At 39.9% G+C, this 23,415-nt stretch overlaps 1 protein-coding gene across 1 annotated transcript; it reads right to left on the reverse strand.

Annotated features, from left to right (window-relative positions):
* Positions 1–50: 50 nt before the first annotated feature.
* On the reverse strand, positions 51–23,415 carry OIT3 (oncoprotein induced transcript 3). Its single transcript, XM_057735935.1, has 9 exons — positions 23,259–23,415; positions 18,999–19,373; positions 17,705–17,812; positions 14,566–14,688; positions 11,021–11,143; positions 9,242–9,402; positions 7,210–7,625; positions 2,173–2,272; positions 51–853 (listed from the first exon to the last, which is right to left on the reverse strand). Exons 1-9 carry the CDS (start codon positions 23,317–23,319, stop codon positions 680–682), a joined length of 1,641 nt encoding a protein of 546 aa, XP_057591918.1. The 5' UTR covers positions 23,320–23,415; the 3' UTR covers positions 51–679.

Here is a 23,415-nt window from a genome sequence, read left to right on the forward strand (position 1 = left end):
TGGTACCACATTTTAATTTTGCCTGCAGTTCAGTCATTGAACCACTTAAGTGCATGCTAATGAATTTATTAACATTTATTAATTGAAAATAGTTTTATTTAAGACAACATAAAAACCTCAGAGGAAAATATTGTGCAGGAGAAAATCCAAATAGTATTTTTTAGTACATACTTAGAGTGATAAACTTCCAAATTGCTTAAACTATTCTGTATTTGAGTAGAAATTTCAGGGTATAATTATTGTTTATATATTTATTTAAGGAGTCAGTGGGTATTTGTCATAATTTCAAGCAACTATTTAATTTTTTTAAGCTCCTAATTTGAAATATTATACCCAACTTCTGATTTTAGTCATGCTACTGCATCCAACACTAGGTGTTTTATTGAGGAAAGAAATGGGGGAGGGCATGGGGTGAGTTGCTTTCTGGGTGTACAGCACAGCTTTCCACATTAGGAGGATGAAGCCCCACCTGGGATAAGTTGGTCAGCAGTGAGGTGACCTTTCCTGACCCAGTAGGCTGGAGTCAAAGAGTGAGTCAGTTCTGGGAGTTTGTCTAAACCCACAGTATAAGGTTTAAAGCAGCTTGGTGTTCCAGGGTGTCGGCTGATTTTCTCAGAGGGTGAGGAGAGAATGCCAAAGAGACAGGTAGCCTGAAGTAGGACATGGGTGGTGGATCATCCTAGTCCTCCCAGTCGATGCTGATAGGGCCGCCTGTCAGCATCTGGCTCTGTGGACCACTGTCATCCTCTCCTTCTACTGCCTCACGACGCATTCGCCTGTGGCAGCCCTGGGCACAGCGGGAACGCTCATCCAGCATCCCGCAGACGAGGACCCGGCAGTGCAGGAACACTTCCTGGAAAGATCATAATGACAATGAACGAAAACAGTGAAAACAGCTGCCACTTGGGGGTGCTTCCTAGAAGCCAGACACTGTACCAAACATTTCATATGTATTATTTCATCTGAACAACCAGCTTTTGAGGTAGATGTCGTCATCCTCATTTTACAGATGAGGAAACTGAGACATAGGAGGTTAAGGAACTTGCCCAAATTCACACATTTAGTAACATGGCAAACATACTGAGTCACATGGGTGATTTAAAACCCTACATCCATAACTTCTGCCTTTGCGGGGAGACGAGAGACCTTTGTGAAGACAACATCTAATAACGTTAACATCTTGGTTCTTCACACCAAGGTCTGGACATAACATGGGCTCCCACGCACTTCTTTATAAAAGAACAAGTTCTTTCTCTAAGCTTCTTTCTCTAAGTAACTTCCCAATGCATGCTGCCTAGTTAAGGAGGAAGATCAGGGTTAGCCATTCATGGTTAGCAGTTGTTCTAGTACAGTGACGTAGCTGGACAGGACATGAATACACTTAAATGCAGTATGAAAAAGACCACTGGTCTCAAACTTCCTTCTGTTTGTTTCGACAACTCTACTAAAACAGAAAACAAAAAACCTTCCACCTTAACACAGTATACATAGCCTCTTATAATCTCTATGCATGTATATACATTAACTGCTTAATATCATGTTGACACACTTAAATAATGCCTCTCTCATAACAGTGCTCTATAAACACATTCAACAAATCATGTTTTTCTTTTTGTTTTTGAGAAGCTGTCAAATTGAAATTTTTAGACTATGATAATTTTATGGTTATTACACATTGTCAGACAACTTTCCAGAAAGCATACCAATTTACACTGCCATTGTATGTATCTCCCTATAGCCTTGCAGTTTGGGATTTATAATTTTTATGAATTTAATATGTATAAAATAGTCTTATAATTATTTTAATTGGCATGTAAGTACTATCTGCACTGAACATTTACTATTTGTCTTTTCTGCAAACATTCTGTCTATATACTTTGCCAAGTGACCACTACATAGGCTTTTTCAACCACATCTGCTCACAGGGATTTTACATTATAATCACATAGTGTTTTCTTTGAACAAGTCCAGTTATTTTATTGGGAGGAGGCAGATTATTGTGACATTCATGGAGCTGTTAAGCTTGTAGGTGGCCAGTTTATAGTATTTTTCATAGAGGTGTTGAAGATCTTAACCATGGGCTTGTAGAATGTGAACAAACTGGTATACTGCGAAGGAAGGCTCGGCTTGGTACGGGGCTGGGGGGGTGGGGGGTAAAGGTGTTCAGCTTACCTTGTGGTCTTTGCCCACAAACTTGAAGACAGGGACCTGGAAGTGCTTTGCGAGGTGATCCCGTGATGTGTACTGCTTTACTGAGTCATCTGAAACACAGCTGGAAGTAGGGCAGGATAGCTCGTAAGACTTGATTGTTTAAACAGAGGTGGAAAAACAATCCAGTCCAACATGTTTGGTCCAAGGAGAGGCAAACTGGGTGGAGGAGGCTGGGTTGCACTCAAGATTTTGGGGAATGAAGGAAAAATGAAATCCCCTCCCGGTGAAGGCATCTTCAGACACAGCCCTGCTCATTAACGCTGTCTGTCCCGTCTCTCATTCGCTGTACCCACAAACTGGGCACAAGGACCTCCTGTTAAGTCAATGTATTGAAGTATTAGCAACAGCAACAACATTTGTTTCAGAGATATCTTTTGTAATCAAGGTATCTTTTTAAGGCTGTATTTTCATTTGTAATATATTGTAGGAATTCTGCATTCACATACTTTGTTATTGATTTGAGAAGGCTTTTCTTTACCTAGGTTTCACTACATTTATCAGGCACCTAACAGACACTTACCCCTGGAGGGGATCCAAAGGTGAACAAACCCCAATTTGTACAACAAGAAGCTGCAAAAAGATATCAGTTTCTTAGAGAATAACCAGACCTATTGGGGAAAATCATTCACTTCCAAAATGTTTTCATTCCTCTTTCCCCAGATTTGGTACTAAATTTTAGTTTGATAGCACTTTGGGGTTTTAATCTCAGGTTTACCACTTAAAGTGAAACTCCTAAGTTCGCCTCAGGGTTAGTTGGGGGAAAAGAGGGGTTATTGATTCACCACTTTGAGGTCCAAGGTTTAGTATCGATGAACCATTTCTCCTAAAGGCCAGGGCTCACATGCGTATTATTTTTTCCATTCTGAATTCAAAGGGAACTTTTTTCCTGACTATTTCCCTTTTATGGATACTTAATGGTTCCCGTCTACCAGGCCAGTAAAAAAGTGGGAACAGGTATAAAAGCCTATAAAACTGGGTACTTGCTCCACATGCTTATGGACCACTTTCTAGTTCATTGCCAAGTGCTGTTTCAGGGCAGTTGAAAAATCCGATAAAATTATTTAAAAATAAGACACCTTACTGTATAGCACAGGCAACTCTACCTAATGCATTGTGGTGACCTAAATGGGAGGGAAGTCCAAAAGGGAGGGGATATCTGTACGTGTATGGCTGATTCATTTTGTTGCGCAGTGGAGGCTAACACAGCATTGTAGAGCAACCACACTCCAATACAAACTAAACAAACAAAAAGACATCTTGACTTATATTACCACTGGTACCTTATTCCCCTAAAGTGAATAGGATCTAAACATATAAGGTGGTTTCTGTTGATTCTTATTTTCATGTACACATTTTCATTTTCCCGGGGTTAACTGAATTTACACCATCTTCTGCTTATTGTTCTCTAATAAATACTACTGCATATCTAATCTGTGTGACACAATCTGCTGGGCACTGCAGAGGAGACAGAGATGAACTATCCTGTCTGTGACGTCAGGGAGCTTAAAATCCAGTACCTATGATAACAATAGTAACATGACATTAAAATGGCACTTTTCATCTATGTGCCTCAGCATTTTCAATTTATGTTTACCTAAAAATACTACTTAAAAAAACTGAAGTATAGTTTATTTACAATGTTGTGTTAGTTCCTGGTATACAGCAAAGTGATTCAGTTATACATATATATATTCTTTTTTTATATCCTTCTCCATTATAGGTTATTACAAGATACTGAATATAGTTCCCTGTGCTATACAGTAGGACCTTGTAGTTTATCTATTTTATACATAGTAGTTTGTATCTGTTAATCCCAAACTCCTAACTTATCCCTCCCTTCCCCCTTTGGAAACGGTAAGTTTGTTCTCTATGTCTGTGAGTCTGTTTTGTAAATAAGTTCATTTGTATCATATTTTAGATTCCACATATAAGCGATATCATATGACATTTGTCTTTGTTTGACTTACTTCACTTAGTATGATAATCTCTAGGTCCACCCATGTTGCTGTAAATGGCATTATTTCATTCTCATCTACAGCTGAGTAGTAAAAATACTGTGTTTTTGTTTTTGTTTTTTTAAAGAGAAAATGTGGCAGAAAGAGTTGTTGCAGGGTAACACATTACAGAACAGAACCTAAGACAAATTCTGGCTCTTGATTTGGTGTTTGCTTTGATTAGACAATGCTAGTTCATCAACTCCAAGTTCATGTGCTAAAAGAGAGTAACAATGGTACAGGATAATCCAAAATAACTTATGACCCAAAAGTTGTCCGGTATTTAATTTTGGAGTTCAATGTTTCCTTTTCTGGAGATAAACTTTCTAATCCTACTTTGCTTAGGTTTGCATTGAATTATTTTGCATTCTCAGAGCACATGCCAACTAAAACTAAAGGGAGGTGAATCAGATGTGTTAAATGTCAGGAGAAACCAGCCTGGTTTAAATTCAAGCTGAGGACAATGAATAATCAATTTACAAATATAAGTAAACTGCACTGGGCTTATTTCAGGGCCCTGAACTAAGTCCCAAATTGGTATTATGATAAATACTCATTCAATGATTCATTAGACACACAGCTAATGACCTTTACTGTAGGCGAGGCATCAAGGAGGAAGAGGAAGGAAGGTTTCTAGTTCAGGTCAGAAGGAATCAGGGAAGGCTTCATGGGAGAAAGAAACCCCAATGTGTCTCGAAGGACCAGTAAGAATCAGACAGGAAGAAAAAGAGAAGAAGATTTCAGGCAATGGGAACAGCAAGTGCAGAGGCAGGAGGTGTAAGGAACAACAGAAACTGGGACTTGCCCATGGTTTCCTTTGGCAGGAGCAGAAACTGGAGAAGGTAGAGGTCAGGGGGTGAGGCACAGCGAGCCACGCTGAGAGCTGGATTTTCTCTTGAGGGATTATCTCAGACGCACCGTTGTTGTCCTTGCCAATATTACACCATCCAGTATTGCACTAGAGATAGGACTGTTTGCCCGTGAATAGTGGAAACAGGCCCATGCAGCTGTGTTTTTGAGTTCTGCCTATGCTTTTTAATGATTTTAATATTTTCCATAGCATTTTTTTTCTCTTTTGTGTGTGCTAAGGGCTGGAAAATTAAATAGCACAGCTTCTCAGAACTGTCTGAGACATAAGCATATAGTCCCAACTGAGGGTCTGAATAATGAATATACAAATAAGCTTCACAAGATTTATTGAGATTGCAGGTTACATGTTTTCCCAGTAAAAGCTAAGATTATACAATAATTTTTGCAAAAAGTAAATACAAGGGGCAGGAGAAAACTCTTAAGGTAAGAGAAACAGTCACTGTCTTGACTGTAGTGACAGCTTCACGAGCGTAAATGTCAGAACCTACCAAACTGTGCACTTTAAATATGTATGTTTATTGTATGAAATAGCACTACAATAAAGCTGTAAAAATAAAAGAGGAACCAAAATCCACTCCCCCCCAAAAGTAAATCCATTCCCTAATCTACTTAGCACTAATTAAGTGACTGAAAAAAGAGAAATAAAAATTGATGCTTCTTTGTTTCATTTGAAAACTTTGTGGCCATCACTTTAAGATGGCAAGAAATCTGAAGGGCTACAGCCCTCTATGAGACCTACTCTCAGCTATCCAAAGCAGCTCAGAACAATGCATTTTCCAAATTCTGAAAACACGCTAAGGAGGCTACAGGAATCTGAAGCTAGAAGTACTCCAGCTGGTAAACAGTGAAATTTACCAATGAAAAGAAATCAAGAGCCATCAAAATGTTTTCAGCAGGGATCTGACTATACATATAATTGTTTTTTCTTTTGACTGCATACCCAGGGCTCTGTGGAGCTGAGACTAGAGAGCTGGGATTTAAGAGGCTGCTTTAGGAAGCGTTTTATCTGCCCCGGTGAAAGATAAAGAGGGCTGGAACTAAGGCAATAAGCGTAGAGAACAAAGTTGGGGTATTGCTACTTTTAGAAACGCTTCCCAGTTGATCCTAATGTGCATCAAAGGTTGAAAATCATTGTGCAGGAGATCGATAGCAGCAGATGAGGGTTGCCTGTGGTGGGAGATCCAGAGAGATAAAAGCAAAGGAGAAATTTCAGACTCCATCAGGCCAATTAGCAAGGGCATGAATGGGGGCACACCTGTGGTGCTCTTACTAGACTATTTGCCTTTTTTCAGCTGCAGGTCCTGACCTGGCCTGAGATATGTCCCATCTGACATTGAGAATAAAGAAGAAACCGGTGAGATACTACTGTGAGTTTGGGATGTGAGTGTAATTTTCCTGGGAATGTAAGCAGTGGGTGCGATAACTGCTAGGCTTCCAATACAGGGAGACACCCAAAGTTCTCAATCCAAGCATCCTCAGGAAATACAGAAATCTCCTTTGAATACAACAGCAAACAAAAATAAACCTCACTTGATCTTTCCTCTCCTAAGACCGACCAAGTGTTTCTTCTCTATCCTTCACTACCGAACTTCTTAAAAGAGGGGTCTGCATTTGCTGCTTCCACTTCCTTACCCTCCTGCATTTCTCAGCCCCCACCTGCCACCCATGCTCTACAATCTCTCTGAGCAGGTTAATCAATCCTATAGTTTCAGCTATAAACAGGGGTGATTCTCTGTCCTTTGTCTCTAGTCTTGACCTTGTTCCTGGATCTAAATGACACATATTTCCAACTGCCCACTGCACTTCTCTTCCTACGTATTCCTGCGGGTGTTTACAATACAATATTATTATTTGGAATTATCATATTCAATATTTTCACATCAAATCTGCTTTTCTGCCTATGTCATTTCATCTTGGTTAAGAACATCTAGTCAGTCATAGGAGCTAGACCCCCTGAAGTCACTTTCGACTCCCCTCTCCCTCACCATTTTTTACCACCAAAATGTGCCCAATTTCTGAACTAATTAAGAGGGGGCAAGAGTGCTGCGTGGTTTTAGGAAATGACTGAGTTTGCTTGGGCACCCAGAGGTCAGATGTGAACTGGGCTAACGCATAGTCCAGTCAGCCTACTTACCCATCCCGGATGAGATAGTACTTCAGGATCTCGTCGATCTTGGACGTGGGGGTGGCAAAGCAGCTCTCCACCAGGCTTTCTAAGCCATTCACATGCACCAAGGGCTCGATGCCAAAGTAGAGGGAGTCTCGCAGCTTGAGCGTGGGCAGAGCTTCCCGATAGGGCTCTTCGAACTCATGGTCCTTGAAGATCTCCAGAGTGAAAGGGAAGATTCCGGAACTGCGGCTCATGATTTCCAGCGGGCTGTTGCGAAGGTTGGGGACGTAGCCTTCGGAAATGGTGTACAGGCGCGGGAACTCGCACGTCACAGGGATCAGCAGTTTGCTGGTTCGAATGATGATGTCGCCGCTGCTCCCTGGGGTCTGCTTGGGTAGACCTGTCACGAGGTTGCTCGCCACAATCTTGTCATTAACCACCTGAGCCAGGCCAGGGCCAGGAGAGGAGAGAGAGTCTATGTTTATTTCTACGGAGCACCCCAGCCCTCCACCCCCACACCCCCGCCCACCATAACATCCTCCAAATGTTTCTTTACATCAACGCACATGAGAGATCTGGCTGCTGAAGCCTGAAGGTTTTTTTTTTAATTGCTTCTCCTCTTTTTAGCAAGATGTTTTGACTGTTAAGAGTTTTACATACCACTTCACGGTCAACCCACACATTCCTTTGGAGTATTAGTCATAAAAACCTGCGCTATACAGAATCAGTAAATTCCAAGCTCTGATATTGTAGAAAAGAACAGCTTCTGTACACTGTTCTTTTCTGGAATCCTAGACCTGGTGATTGTGCTGCAGCAACACCCCCACGCAGACTTCAGCTGTCACATTTACCCAGATGATTTTTCAGTCCTTCATCGCCAGCCTTGTCTGCTCTCCTGTGTGCCAGAACCCTTGGCTCATAATCAGGCATTTCCATTTGATTATCCACAGATATGACAAACACAGTTTGCCTAAAGTGGGACCTTCTCCTTGAATATCTCTCTCATGTTTCACCCCAAGTGTAATTAGCTCTCTGATTTTCTCTAAGTTGGATTCAATAAGTAAGTATTTGCTTATTTGGTTTCAAGGGCCCTACACTGATCTCCTGGGTCCAGGGCCTCTTTTTTCTATCCATCTTGCCCACTCCTGATTTCATCATGACAGTGCCTGCTTAATCCTATTCCTATGGGAAAAAGCCCACACGTCTCACCCTGGCACACAAGGCAGATCTTTGGAAGCACAGTCTCCCCCCATCTATCTGTCCAATTTCCTTTTCCAGTCAGGCCGTGTTGCCCATTCACTCAGCATATGCCTCAAGAATTCCCACCTCTGAGACGTGCTCACTTATTTCCCTTTCTTTTCCTCTCCGCCTATATGAACCATATAAACCATACATATGCTTCCACCCCCAATTCAAGTCCCACTTGTCTTGACTGCTCCAGTGTTTATCCCTTTCTGACTCCCATAGCACCTGTCAACTGTAGCACTGTCTCTTATTTATATTTTGTGTGTGTTGTCATCTCAGTACTACCATGTATGTTCCTAAAAGTCAGGAATTTTATTTTACACATCCCTCAGGCTCCCCAGCACACAGCTGTTCACAGATTCTTGGAGGAAAGTACGAACCGTTTACCTCTACCTGGTTCAATCCTTGAACTCATTTGCTACCTCATAAATGAATCATCATATATATCGGTTGCTTTCTTCAAGTAAAATAATTGATTAGAGGAGACACAGCCAGCCTCCTGGTACTGGTGCTGATGCACTCAGGAGAGTGTCTGCATATATTGAAGGGATGGTACTATTTGAGAACAGAAAGGGCAGAATTCTTTTTAATGTGCTATCCTCCCAGTGTCGGGACCACAACAGATGCTCAATAATACATTTGTGAAATGAATGTATTTGTGAATGAATGTATTGTGAAATGAAATGATTTTTTTTGAGCTCCATTCTCTCATGTGGAAATATTTCATCTATGACACAAGCATATCTCTGTCAACAACTTCCCAAATAACTGGATTTGCTCATTCCGCAAGGGTCCTCCAGGAAGAACCTACATCAACCACTGTGCCACACGTCTTGAGGGAGAAGAGGATGTTGACATGGGTGCCATTGGACACGCCTCGGCAGGAGGTGTTGGTCAGGAAGAGCTCCAGACCGCCAACCAGATCCCTGGGGATGCTCACTTCAATGGTGTTCGACTTGCAGAACACAGGGACTGTGGGGACAGGGGCTGCCATTAGAACTGGAAAAGCAGAACTGGGAGAAGGGGAAGGAGGCTTCTAGGAGAAATAACTTCATCTCACACCTTGAACTTTTTGTTGTATCCTCAAGGAAATCTATGAGGCTCAAAACAAATTGGTGAAGAAAACCCGAACTCCTAATTCCTAAGGTTGCGGTCCAGTAATGCTCCTCAAATCCTATATTGTTTCCCAAATGAGGAACTATTATACTGGAGTTTCAATTCAACAAACATTTATTTCAAAGTGTGTCTAGTATAACTCCATGCACTGAAATACCTAAAGGATGAACTTTTAGCACAAACACAATTTATTGGCAATACAGAAAAAGCATTGCTTTGATATAGCCTTAAATTACATAACGCTACTGCTTTGACTTTACCATTAACTACAGCCCCATAAAACAGAGGTAATAAAAACAACGTTAGTGCACTTGGGGAAGAATTCCAAATCGTCCTTGCATTTCTCAATAAACCATAAACTCTGACTATAAATTCCACTTTCATTTAATATAAAAGGATGGCTCTTCCTTATCGTTTACTTCTCCAGACTCTACAAATACTCAAAAAGGAGTACTTCTGGGTACTATCAGACAATATGTGAGGGCAATATTAGTATGTGAGGGCATATCACAGCAATGGCTTAGTATAAAGAAATCACATATAGGTGCTCATTAAATATTTGCTGGATGAGTGAATTAATTTTCTAGACATAAAAAACTAGATTTCCAGAAAACAGTTCTCAGAGGATTGCTGACGATCAGATTGGGGGGAGGGAGGGATCAGTTCTCCGGGGCTTTCGACTTTTTATAACCCAATTATCTGTTGGAAAAGAGAGGAACTCCATCGAGATTAAGTATTAGTTATACAACTAATAATAGAAATCAGAGGGGAAAAAAGTGAAAAGCAAAGGAAACCATAAGATCCAGCAATCCCGTTTCTGGGTATAGATCCAAAAGAATTGAAAGCAAGGTCTCAAAGATATGTTTGCACACCCATATTCACAGGAGCATTATTGACAGTAGCCAAGAGGAGGGAGCAATCCAACTGTCCATCAACGGATGAATGGATAAACAAAACGTGGTACACATGCAGCGGCATAGCTTCATAAAGGGAAAAAATGCTGTCATGTGCTGCAACATGGATGAAACTGCAGACAATTGCTAAGTGAAATTAAGTCAATCACAAGAAGACAAATACTGTAGGAGTCCACCTATATGAGGTATCTAAAGTAGTTGACTTCATGGAAACTGAAAGTAGAATGGTGGTTGCCAGAGGCTGAGGGGAGGAAGGAATGAGGAGCAGTTGTTTTAATGGGTATAGAGTTTCAGTTTTGCAAGATGAAAAAGTTCTGAAGATTCGTTGTACAAAAATGTGAATACACTTAACCCTACTGAACTATACACTTAACATTGGTTTATATGGTACACTTTTATGTTGCTATTTTTTTTAACCACAATTTTTGAATGATTCCAGAGTGAACACACACTGCTGAAAGAGCTGGTGTTCTAAAAGATGAGAATCTTGACACACTTGGGTGAGGAAGGCAGGGAGATTCGGGAGGAAGAAGTCAGAGCAGAGGTTGAGCATATACTACCTTGGCAAGTGTGGTTATCCTCAGACAGCACCAAGCCCCGCGGACATTCACACTGATAGCCCTTCTCAGACATAAGGCAAGAGTGGCTGCATCCACCATTGTTATTGTGGCATCCCTCAATGTCTGCAGTAAAAACCAAAAGAAAAGGAAACGATCTTGTAGCCCTCGTCCTCAAGAATTCTGGTTCATGGACTGGTGCTTTGCATCAGGCATTGTACTTGACTTATCACAGTATCACTGGGGCCCACCGCAGTCACTGGGACACGTAGGGACATCCACAGAGAAGTTTATTAAATGTTAGAGCTACAAAGAGGCATCTCACAACACACACAGCTCTAACCATTTAAGCTGGTCATTTTGCAGAATGCCCTTCAATCTAGATTCGTCTGTTTTTCTCATGATTAGACTACAGTTTTGGGGAGGAAGACCCTAAAGTCATTTCTTAATTGCTGTAACATTTAGTCCATCAAATTTGAAATTTTATAGAGTATTATAAGATACTGACAGCATGTAAATTCAGCGGGAGCAGCTAAGGGATCAGAGGTAGAGTTATTGCCAGTGGTTGGATCAGTAGCCCCTCTCCTCAAATCTCTAGGAATAACAGCACTGGAGATATATTTCTTGGGCTGACAGCACGTTATAAAAATGAGACCTGGACAACTCACTGAGAGATTCCACTCTATCGAGCTCTTTGTGACATTCCTCTTATGAGGAAGTTTTTTAAAGTTTTCTTTTTAAAAGTTTTGCATTTTCAAAAAGCATACTCAATCAAATGGGCAAAAATGAAAAATATTCAGTTGAAAATGAAGAAACTACCACACAATGTCATAGCAGAGGAAAAATAATGACCTTTGTGGGCTCTGGATATGATCTTTTAGATCATGGGTCATCAAACTCTGGTCTGCTACATGTTGTTGTAAATAAAGTTTTATTGGCACACACGTCATGCACATTTATTTCTCTCTTGTCTGTGGGTGCTCTCTCACTACAAGGGCAGAGTTGAGTGGTTCAACAGATTCCATATGGTCCACGAAGCCTTAAATATGTACCATTTGTTCTATGCACGAAAAGTTTGCTGGTCCCTGTTTTAGGGATAAGATAATAAAGAGGAATGTTTTCAGGAATCCTCTGGTGTTCCAGTGGTTAGGATTCCATGCTTTCACTGCCAAGGGCCCAAGTTTCATCCCTGATCAGGGAAATAAGATCCCACAAGCTGCATGGTGTAGCAAAAAAAAAAAAAAGTGAGAGAGAGAGAGACAAAGAGAGAATGATTTCAAATCATTTAAGATGTTCAAGGAAAGATATGAGCCAATTTCCAGTTATAGCTGTAAGACTCACTTCAATAATAATAAAAAAAAATTAGTTCTTTAGAACATCAGTAAATTAATTTGGGATGAATCGATTTTTGTGAAACAGGGAGAGAGAATAAATTTGCAATGAATTAATCTTCACAAAATTTAAGTGAGATTAGGCTATTACTTGTTTATAAATCTGTACTGTTAAAAAGGATAAAAGTATTCCTATGGGTTTTTGAAACAGCTGAAAATGATATATAATGGTGTAGAAGAAAGCATAAAATATGCTATAAAATCTTAAAATCAACATTAATAGGAAATCTTTTTCTTAAAAATGATTTTCCTTAAGTCATTTAATTTCCCTGGGCCTCAATTTCAATATACGTAAAATGAAAGGGTTGGATTAAATGTTCACTCAGGATATTTCCAGGTCAAAAACTACAAAGCGCAAAATAAACCGAAATTCTTATTTGGCTTGAAGGATTTTAAATCTCTTACAAAGATATACCTAAATGTTTCGAGTGGATCTATCTGACAAGTGGGATTGTGGGCCATTTTAGTTATCTTCCTTTTACTCCACTGTATTTTCTTCTATGAACATAACTCTTTCATAATAAAACAATAAAAATTACTTAAAATTAAAAAGAGTTTTTTATTTTAAAAAAGAAGCTGTGCTAATCTAACAGACTAGCTAAAGAAACAAATATGTTTGGATAAAATGTGAGGGTTTCCATGAAACCAAAAAAAAAGGGTTTCAGGTATGAATCTTAATCCTAAAGTGTAATTCATATTCAAATTTTATCTTCTGCTAAGATACTTTTCAGTTATGATTATTAGGTTTTAAAATTATGTGAGGATTAACTGTAATATTTCCAATGAAATACTCATGGATAATTACTAATGTTCCTCATGGAACATTCATTAATATTCAAATATGCAAAGATTATTGCATAAAATAAGATTTAAGGAGGATTCAGGACGTTACCCTTATTCAATAAAATTTAAAGTACATTTAGTCTTTTTATAAGGGACAGTAGTTTGATATTGTGGTTAATGGTCCCTGAGTTAATAATGCAAACTTTGTTGCACGAAGTAAATTGTGAGCACTAGCCATAATTTTTCCTTTTGGGGTAGTGTTTTATTATTTTGAATATAACTAGAATAAAGAAACTCTTGTAAACAGTATTATATCTATTATGCCACAAATTCAATTACCCTCTGGGACAAATCATATGTCCTCTGTAAATAATGAAAATTAAGCCATTTATCTCTTTATATAATCTGCAGAGTTTTTTTCTTTTTTTGGTCTCTTGACTCCCAATGTCATGAGATTCAGACATTAAAGTGGAAGTGATGAAATTTTAGTCGGGGTAATTTGCAAGGGCAAATGTGCCTTAGAGAAGGGATATCATCTAAGTTTCATGTTGTCATAGTAGACAATTTCCATTTCAATTATTTGACATACGTTACAACTTCTTTTTTATTACTTAATTGTATAAAATGTACACAGCATTTCTACTATTAAAAATAGATGTTTATCTCCAAAAATGTATTAATCTCTAATAAATGCAAATCATACAAGTAAAAAAAAAGTGGCTTCATATAAAGCAGTTTTTCAAACTTCCAAGATGGTAAGACTCACCTATGAAATGTGATAAAAACCCAAACTGTAAGACTCCTCCTGCCCCACTGAACCAGAGCGTCCAGGAGAGAAGCCTGGGAAGGGCCAGCTTTAAAAGCACCCAGGTGATTCTCAGCAGGGAAGTCTGAGAAACTCGGCTGTAAACCGTTTGTTATGCTACCTGCCTCCGTTATCTTGCTACTCCAGATATGCTCCCTGCATCCACAGCATAGGTATCACCTAGAAGTTATTTAGAAACACATTATCATCTGACCCCAGACCTACTGAATCAGAACCTACATTTTAACAAAATCCCAGGTGATTCGTGGGCACATTAAAGTTTGAGAAACATGGAATACTCTATTTCTATATCCCAAATTAAAATGCAGCTCTCTGCCTCTTGTGAAATACAACAGCTCCCTCCTGCTAAAGCTTGGAGACAAAATCAAGACTGCATTCTGTCTGCAACATGAGCATCCTGCAATGATGCTCAGGGATGATGATTTGTGGTTTCTTTACACAGCCAGATTGTTACTCTCTTCTAACGTTGGACAGTTTCATGAACATCAACGAATGAGCCAATGGCTTAGTGGGGGCTCTTGACATGAACCCCTTCTTGCCCATCTCACCTTCACATGTCTTGCCATCACTTCTCAGCACACGGCCAACCCCACACTCACAGCGATATGAATTTTTTAGGTTTACACAGATCTCACTGCAGCCGCCATTGTTTTGCTCACATTCATTTTCATCTGTAGAAGAGAAACCACACGGTTTACATACTGCCAAACCATGCACTCTTTTCCCAAGCCCCTTAGCAAAATCTCTGCAACTTTTCAGATCCTGTCCATAGACTTTCCACAAACCAACTCCAGTATAAGCACTTTCATTAACCTGGTCTCCTCAACCAAGCTGTATGTCCCTCTGCCGTCTGCTGGAGCAGAAGGCAGTTGGTTGCTTGCCAGTTCCCTCTTCAGGGCAAAACTGTTGGGGAAATGAAGTCCCCTTTGTTATGGGGGGATATGGCGTGGGGATCTTGAAACTGAGAAAATGATGTAAAATTTAGCCTTCTGTGACAAAAGCATTTGAAAAACTGCTCTGTAGTAAAAACAAAAACGAAAATAAAACAACTTCCTCAAACCAGGTGATAAGAGTGGAGTTCCACAGAAAAACAGTTACAACAGAAGATGGTTTACCATAAAACATCACACGGGAGGAGATGATCCACTATAAGAAACCTGACAAGATAACAAATGGGAGGCTTTGAACTGGAGAGAAAAGAATACTCCAGAGAAGTCCATAATACAAGAATTTACAAAATTATTAAACAGATAAAAGAAAGGCCAGTAACCAAAATAAAAGAATGTGTAGGAAGACAAGGCAGAACTGAAACAAAACAAACATATAGAACTTGTAGAAATGAAAAACACAATTGATAAGAGCTGACTCTTCATCAGAGGCCCTACTGCCTGGACAGTTGGTGTTAGAGGTGCTAGCAGCCGTTCTGGGTGCAGCCACACTGGTGCTTGGGTCCAGCCTCTGTTCAAAGCCTGGACTGCTTACCTTGAAACTGATTTTTTTACCTGAGAAAGAAATACACTTCTACGTATTTAAGTCACTGTTATTTGGGAGTTTATTGTCACTTTCAGCCTAACTTAAATACTCTATGTCCCAGCAAATCCCCTTTTATAGGTATACTCTATAGAAAATCTCCCATGTGAGGTAAGGTATCATTTTTATGTTAATTTTAAGAACACACAAAACAATGCTATATATTGTTATTGTTATTTATTACATAAATAATAAAAGCATAAAAACAGGGACCAGAAAGACACATACTAACTTCAAAACAGTGATTACCCCTGGAGGATGAGAAAGGTAAAAGAGATAGAGTGGGATGGCTTTATTTGTATCTGTAAAGATTTATTTAAAAAAAAAAGAAAGAAAAAATTAGCTATAAATCTGGGTACATGACTGTCTGTTATATTATTTTCCTATACTCTTCTGTGCCTGAAAAAAAAATTTATAATAAATAATTTAAATTGTTATATATTTTTTAAAAAATTAAAGTAACATTGACACATGCACATAAACACAAAACTTTGCCTTTAATTTCAGGGAATTCGTGATCTCCCTGAATGAAATCAGTAGACAGACCCTAGGAGGAAACTAGGGGCTTTTCCCTATGTCCCAATAGGCAGAGAGAGATGTCCAAGATAAATTATTAAGGAAGAGCTGTATATCGTGTGTATAATATGGGACCTTTGGCTTAAAAAGGGGCAATAAATAAATATGTATATATATATATATATATATTTATATCTGCTTGAAGAAATCCTGGAAGCATACATAAGTAAATAATGTAAGAGTTTACTTGGGATGGAGTTGGAGGAGAGGGAAATGGAACAAATGGACAGAGAGCTAGACATTTCACTGTTTACCTTTCATGCTGTTTAACTTGGGAGCCATTTAAATACATTACCTATTCAAAAGTTATTTTAAAACAAAAGCAGAGAAATGAATGAACAACTCCTGCCTTAAAAGGAAGCCAAATATTTTCTAACAGGTGTGTGTGTGTGTGTGTGTGTGTGTAGTGTGAGGGGTTGGGATTGTAGGAACCATCGTCTCCCACACCACAAACGTGTTTGCATTAAATCACATAGTCAAAATCAACCATGCAAGAGCCCTAACCACTGTTACAGGAGGGCCTAACCATGTTCCATTAGGATGGCCAGTGGGGTTCATTAAAGAGACTGAGAAACAAAAACTTTTCTAAAGTAAGAACTCTTCCATATCCCTTTCATCTTGATTCCTTATCCCATCCTGATCTTGTTACTGTTCCTCTGGGGGAGGCGGGTGTGGGGCAGTCCTCCCCTTTCTCTCTAGACTTGTTTTAAATCTATTTGAGTCTAAACACAAAAAATGTCATAACATTAAACAGAAAAGAGATGATCTTCAGTCCTGGGTTTTTCAACTCTTATTTTCTCCCAGTTGTAGACAACAAAACACGTATACAATTGGGCAACTCTGAATTTCCTACAAATAACTTGACTCCCCTTTCTTGCTACTCAAACCAAAATTATATTAGCAAAGCCACAGGGGTATGTTCTTAGATAATTCTAACCAAAGCTAGCCACACATGTAACGTAAAATGTCCTAGTAGTTACATTAAAAAATTTCTTAAAAGACATTGGTAAAATTAATTTTAATAATATATTTCATTTAATCCAGTATGTCCAAAATATTTCTTTTCAATTTGTAATCAATATTAAAATTATTGAGATAGCTTTTATTTTTTTGAAGTAATCTTCAAAATCTGGTGTGTATTTTATACTTGTAGCATATCTCAAGTTGGATGATAAATTTTCATCAGAAATACTTGATCTGTATTTTAGAGTCATAAAATTTACAGTTCACTCAAGTTGTCCCACACATTTTTAGTTTTCCAATGACTGAATCAAATATTAGCTTTTAAATTAAAATTAAGTAAACCTACAATTCAGTTTTTCAGTCGCACAAGCCACATTTCCAGAGCTTCATAGCCACACATAGCTAGTGGCTACTGTATTGGACAATGCAATTCCAGACTGTCCTGACACATGAGATAAATTTGGATTGATGCTTTAGTTATGAACTAAAAAGACAAACGCCATTCCGAGTCTTCAGAGACACAAACTGGAAAAATGATGGCGCTCTGAATCAGGAAGAGTTTTCGATTTGTCCTTTTACTCCTAATAGCCTGTTTCTACTGCAAGATAGGTTGCTTACCAAAGCACGTCTGTCTGTCGGGGCCTAGCACGGTTCCTGTAGAGCAGGTGCACTCACTGGTATCCAGACAGCTGCCGTGGCACTCCTCATCACAGATGTCATAAAAATCTATGGAAGGAGAAAGAGGACCTTTCATGAGGGGCGAGGACCAGAAGACATTCTCATCCATGAGAAAGCCTCATGAGTTCAGTCATGGGGTATGAATTCCTAGCCTACATCAAGAGAATTCTCACTGCTCAGGGTTTATATAACCACATGGCAAGAGATGCTGCCCAGGGACATGTTCTGTCATTGAGATCAATGAGTCCCAACTTCAGATCCACAGGCCCTTGGGTGACCATGAAGTTTCTGCAAATCTAAAACCTCAGCAAACATGAGCTCTAGATTACGTAAGAATTATGTCATACTCTTCTATGCAGTCTATTTTTTAAACTGATACAGATTTTTATGGGATTAATAACATGAAAATTCATTTAAAAGTATTACTAAAAAAATAAAATAAAAGTATTACTGACCTCAAGTTGCTTATTCCCATTATACATCATTTAAAAAAGTCAATGGGTACTAATCACAATGCTACCATATGGATGTCTGAAACATATCTTAAGAAGGGGTCCTCACCCTCAAAAAGGTTGGAAATCTACACTAAATAACGTAAGTCAACATTTCACTTTATAATGTTTTGTTTGAAAGGAATGGGAGACAAAACTAATCAAAGTCATAGCTCCTTTCCCTTTTTATTCTTCAGGAATTTTTTAGAAATCTAAGGACATGGACTCCCTAGGTGGCGCAGGGGTAAAGAATCTGCCTGCCAATGCAGGGGACACGAGTTCAAGCCCTGCTCTGGGAAGATTCCACATGCCGTGGAGCAATTAAGCCCGTGCTCCACAACTATTGAGCCTGTGCTCTAGAGCCCGTGAGCCACAACCACTGAGCCCATGTGCCGCAACTATTGAAGCCCACGCGCCTAGGGCCTGTGCGCCACAACAAGAGAAGCCACTACAATGAGGAGCCTGTGCACCACAATGAAGAGTAGCCCCCGCTCACAGCAACTAGAGAAAGCCCGTGTGCAGCAATGAAGACCCAATGCAGCCAATAAACAAATAAAATAAAAAATAAAAAAAAGAAATCTAAGGACAGACCTCAGAAATTACAATCTGGAGGTATCTGTGGCCCTAAATCAATGTTCTTCAGGCTCTGTGATACTACATAATCCAATTCCCTATGGCGTTTTCTCTTTGACACCATCTGTGGCCTTGTGGGGGAGGGAAAAGAGCCCGGGGAAGGTACTCACGACCACAGTAGACATGAAAGCAGACGCTGGGCTTGGTCAGATGGTACACATAGTAGCCTCCAGGGCAAGCCTTGACCTCCACTGTGGTGTTCCAGAGGCAGCAGTTCCCATTGAAGCTGGCACAGGCCTGGCGTTGCACAATGCCGTCACTTTCCAGAGGGTGGCTGCCATTGAGCCAGACAGGTGCATGGGTTCCACAGTGGTTTTCTGGTATGCAGAAGGTGGGCATGGCATCCCCAGCCATGCCTGTGAAGCGGTACCACTCCCCATCCACATTGTTGTCACACAGAGGGGAACCTTGAGACTCATCGAATTGGTGGTCAGTGTTCCTCCATGGCTCATTCAGACTGATGTAGGCAGAACAAGGATCTAGGGCTGGGAATGAAAAGGACACCTCAGAGCACTTTGTGATGTTTCAGACCACAATGGCAATGGCATGAGTCCACCTTCTTGGTCTTACATTTTGGCTTTTTGGTTCAAGAAAGAAATAATCTAAAGTCCCCAAAAGTAGCTGTTTAAGCTTCCTCAAGTTGATGTAAACATATTTCATAAATGCCTTTTATATTTGAAAATTTATTTCAAAATCTGTTTAAGGTCTTGTGTTCACACTGGACTAAACCTTTTATCCAGAGTAATCATCTGATAGGATAGTTGTTCAGACCAAGGGAGATTATAGTCTCACTGAACTCTGCACTGGTCAGACTATATTTTGAGTACTATGTTCACACCTGGAGGCTATATATTATGAAAGTAATGGACAAACCTGATGTCCAGAGGAAGGTGACCAGATTTAGAAGGGAGCCTAACAATTATTTACTGGGGAAGTAGCTGAGAACTATTGTTTGGGAAAAATAACAAAAAAACCCCTGAAGAATATGCATCAGTTTTCAAAAATCTGGAACAGGCTTGTGAAAGAGGAATTAGGTATTCCATCACAACGACAAGAAAAAATTTCTATGGAGAGGTGCATTTCGGTTCAGCCGTCCAGTAATGGAGAGGCTGTATCACAGTGTGGTAAGCTCTTCATCTTTGGAAATTTTCAAAAAGTAGTTGGATGGTCATTTGTAAGCAAGATTACGGATGGAGATTATGGATGAAATTTTGCACTAAAGGGCAGTTTGGCTTGATAATGAATGTGTAAAGCTCATTCCACTGAGAAGGAAAAGGCTTCTGGCACGTCAGCTGCTTTGAAATACACAGTGGCAGGTAAAGATATTTATCTTTGTCTACCAAAGATATTCTCCATGCGAATGTTGGCACATGTTACATCAGCTCCCTGAAAATATCATGAGCTTTGTGTCTTCACAATTAGCCATGGCATCACTGTCTAGAATACAGCAAAATTTCAAGCATGCATTTTTAGTGCATAAATAACATGGACAAATATCAAAAACATTTTAATGGCTGAAGACACCAATATCCCCAGCTTCTCTCAATGTCAGGAAAATATTGAATAAATCTAGGCAAATTGTTCTTACAAAGAATCTATAAAACCAAGAAATTCTAGAAAGGAGCACTAGCCAGAGATTACTGTCTTTAATGCACGTGAGGCTGAACTAAATTAACGTAGGCAGGGAATTCACACTAAGGCCAATAAACTTCGTGGGCAGGGAATTCAGCTTTCGCAAATACTGCAATAATTATGTGTGGATGGGCCATTATCTAAGTTGTCTAGAAAATATTTTGGATTTTCTCAATCTACATGTCCAATTCAAGTTTACCCTCAAAACTTCAGTCACATGTAGAGGAGGGTGTAGCCTAGTGCTAATGGCCCCATCAAGAATACAACAGTTTGGGACAAGAAATAAGTAGGATATTGCATATTCTGGAAATAAAACTTTTGCAGAGTTACACGTGGCAGGAGCAACCCTCTCCTTAAAATGTCCCTGAGGTATCCCAACTGTGCCCTAGACCATGGTTTGATGTCCCTTGAGGGGAAGAAATGTCCTCGTACAGACTCTCTACCCTCTGAAAAGGGAAAAATTCTCTCATTTACTCTCCCAGCTGTGGTTCTCTTGTGAAGAAAGGTTTCCAGGGCAATTTCACAGGTGATTATAAATTCATAGAAATATTTGGTTCATCTCCTTGGCTCTAATTTTATAAGAAATGGTTAGGTACTCAACTTTTAATAGCTTTTACAGAAATTCCTAAACTTCCCTCAATAACTATTTCATGATTTATAAAGTTTTTCCTTAAATTTAACTATCATTTCTTGTGCTATTTGTTAAAAGTTTACTTCCCCTCTTGTTGTAGGGGATGCAAGGCACAAACAGGAGAAATTTACTATCTTCTGTAAAATAAACATATATTTTAAAAGTTACCCATGCAATATTTTCTAATATTAAATAAACCCATTCCACTCACCCCCTTTAAAGGGAGTAATTCAATCCTTTAATAATCTGGCCACTGGTGTTAATTTCTGTTTTCAGTCTCTGAATGTGGAGCCCAGAATTCGGTATTACGCATGCTGCATCCTGAATTGCTGATGTGTGTATATATATATATACACACACACACACACACACACACACACACACACACACACACATATACACTCCTCAAATGAGAGCTTCAAAGAGAACAGCCCGGTGGGCTCCTTTCAAAGTTCAGCGGAGAGCCTGTCAGCCTTTACCAGGATGCTCGGTCAGCCACCTGGCCGGCCACCCCTCCCGGGCCCCCCCATGGGGGATGTGGCGCGGACATCCGTGCACCCCTAGGACTGGCACCTCCTGGCGGCCGATAGCAGAGTGCAAATGTCAGCATCCCGCCCTTCCGTCCCGGGGATCAGGAGTCCCTGACCATCCAAGTCTGCACCCAGACGCCGCCCCTTGCAGATTCTGCGCCCACGCCCTCCTCTCCATCCTTCCCTCTCCTTCCTTCCCTCTCCCCCTTCCCTCTCCCCCTTCGCTTCCCGCTTTCCCACCTCCCCTCCTCTCCCTCCCCTCTTCTTTTCTCTCACTTCCTCCTCCTCCCAGGCAACCCCACCCCTACCCCAATCCCCAGCCCCCCAAATTCTCCCTTTATCTTGCTCATGGCATTGAGTCAAACGTCCTAGAAGGGCTGGGAAAAAATTAATCAATAAAATAAAAAAGATCTGGGAAGGGAGAAGGTGTGTGATGGGAGGGTACAGGAGGTACTAGAAGGGAGAGTAAGCCAGGGAAGAGAGTGGGGAGAAAGTAAAGAGGAAGTTGAAGGCAGGATGACTTTGGCTTAAGCGATTCTTGGTTACTTATGGGCAGCAGACACAGGGTTAAACTTAGCTCAAACCCATCTTTAAGACTATTTTTTAGACCAGTTTTAGATTTACAGAATAATTGAGAAGAATTTCTATTTACTGGCACCCATTTCCCCCTATTATGAAATAATCATGGTATGGTTTCTTTGCCACAATTAATCAACCAGTGTGGATACATTATTAACTCAAGTCCACAGTTTTAGATTTCTTTAGTTTTTGCCTATGTCTTTCTCTGTTCCAGGATCCCATCCAGGATACCACATAACATTTAGTTTTCCATGTCTCCTTAGGCTCTCAAGCCTATTTTTAATGTGTATCCTTAAAGGTACTCTTGCAAGGCCTTAGTTACCCGGAAGAAATAGGGGCAATTAAACACGGAGATTCACAAAAGTGCCAAGGACGGTCCTCTCCATCTCAACCTCCTCTCACTCTCTCTTTTAGTTACAGCTTAAATTCTACTGGGAAAAGGAGAGAGGAAATTGTTACTAACTGGAATTAAAACGTTGCTTTGTTGGCCAGTTTTGTACCAAGGCTGGGGGTGGGGGCGGGGAGACAGTTTAAATTTCACTCAGTCTGTGCAAAAAGTCATATTTTCAGATGTCAAGATTTATCCAGATCTGTGCCTTTATAGGCACAGTCAGTCCCTTGTGTTCATTAAAGTAAACATTCTATCCTCCACTCTAAAAATGTTTGTTTTTTTCTCTTCAGGTTGGAACTATGAAAGTGCCTAGAATATAAAGAGGTTAGAATTCTTTTTACACACACTCCAAGAAATACTTAGCTCATGGAAAGTTGTTTGGATGTGGCAGATCCATGGAAATTTTGGATGCCCAGGCAAGAGGCTAAATGGAACAGGAAATGAAATTCTCTGAAAATATATCTCCATAGGTTATCAATAACTTTTCTTATCCTATTCTAGAACCAGTATTTAAGATACTGGACTCTTGCTCTTATTAACCTGTACGTAGAAGCAAATTCCTCTAACAAAAAAATACATTGTGCCAAGTACCTGACACAAGACTTACCCATTGGTGACACAAGTGTTAGTGTGATGAAGAGGCAGGTGAAGAGAAGGAACTGAGGCATCCTTTTGGGCCAGCTGCTAGAGAGAGACTGGAAAATCCTCTTAATTTCAGTTTTCCTTTGCTTCTTTTTCAACCACTTTTTAAAAAGGCCTCTAGG

The sequence above is a fragment of the Hippopotamus amphibius genome, chromosome 5, assembly GCF_030028045.1.
Source record: "Hippopotamus amphibius kiboko isolate mHipAmp2 chromosome 5, mHipAmp2.hap2, whole genome shotgun sequence".
Classification (NCBI taxonomy): Eukaryota; Metazoa; Chordata; class Mammalia; order Artiodactyla; family Hippopotamidae; genus Hippopotamus; species Hippopotamus amphibius.

Excerpts from the sequence above, each read along its gene's own strand:
- OIT3 (XM_057735935.1), bottom strand. The coding sequence starts at position 23,319 with ATGCCTCAGTTCCTTCTCTTCACCTGCCTCTTCATCACACTAACACTT. Across the intron at positions 14,689-17,704 it reads CGACAGACAGACGTGCTTTG|ATGAAAATGAATGTGAGCAA; the intron begins GTAAGCAACCTA and ends TCTCTTCTACAG. Across the intron at positions 854-2,172 it reads TTGTGGGCAAAGACCACAAG|GAAGTGTTCCTGCACTGCCG; the intron begins GTAAGCTGAACA and ends TGATCTTTCCAG.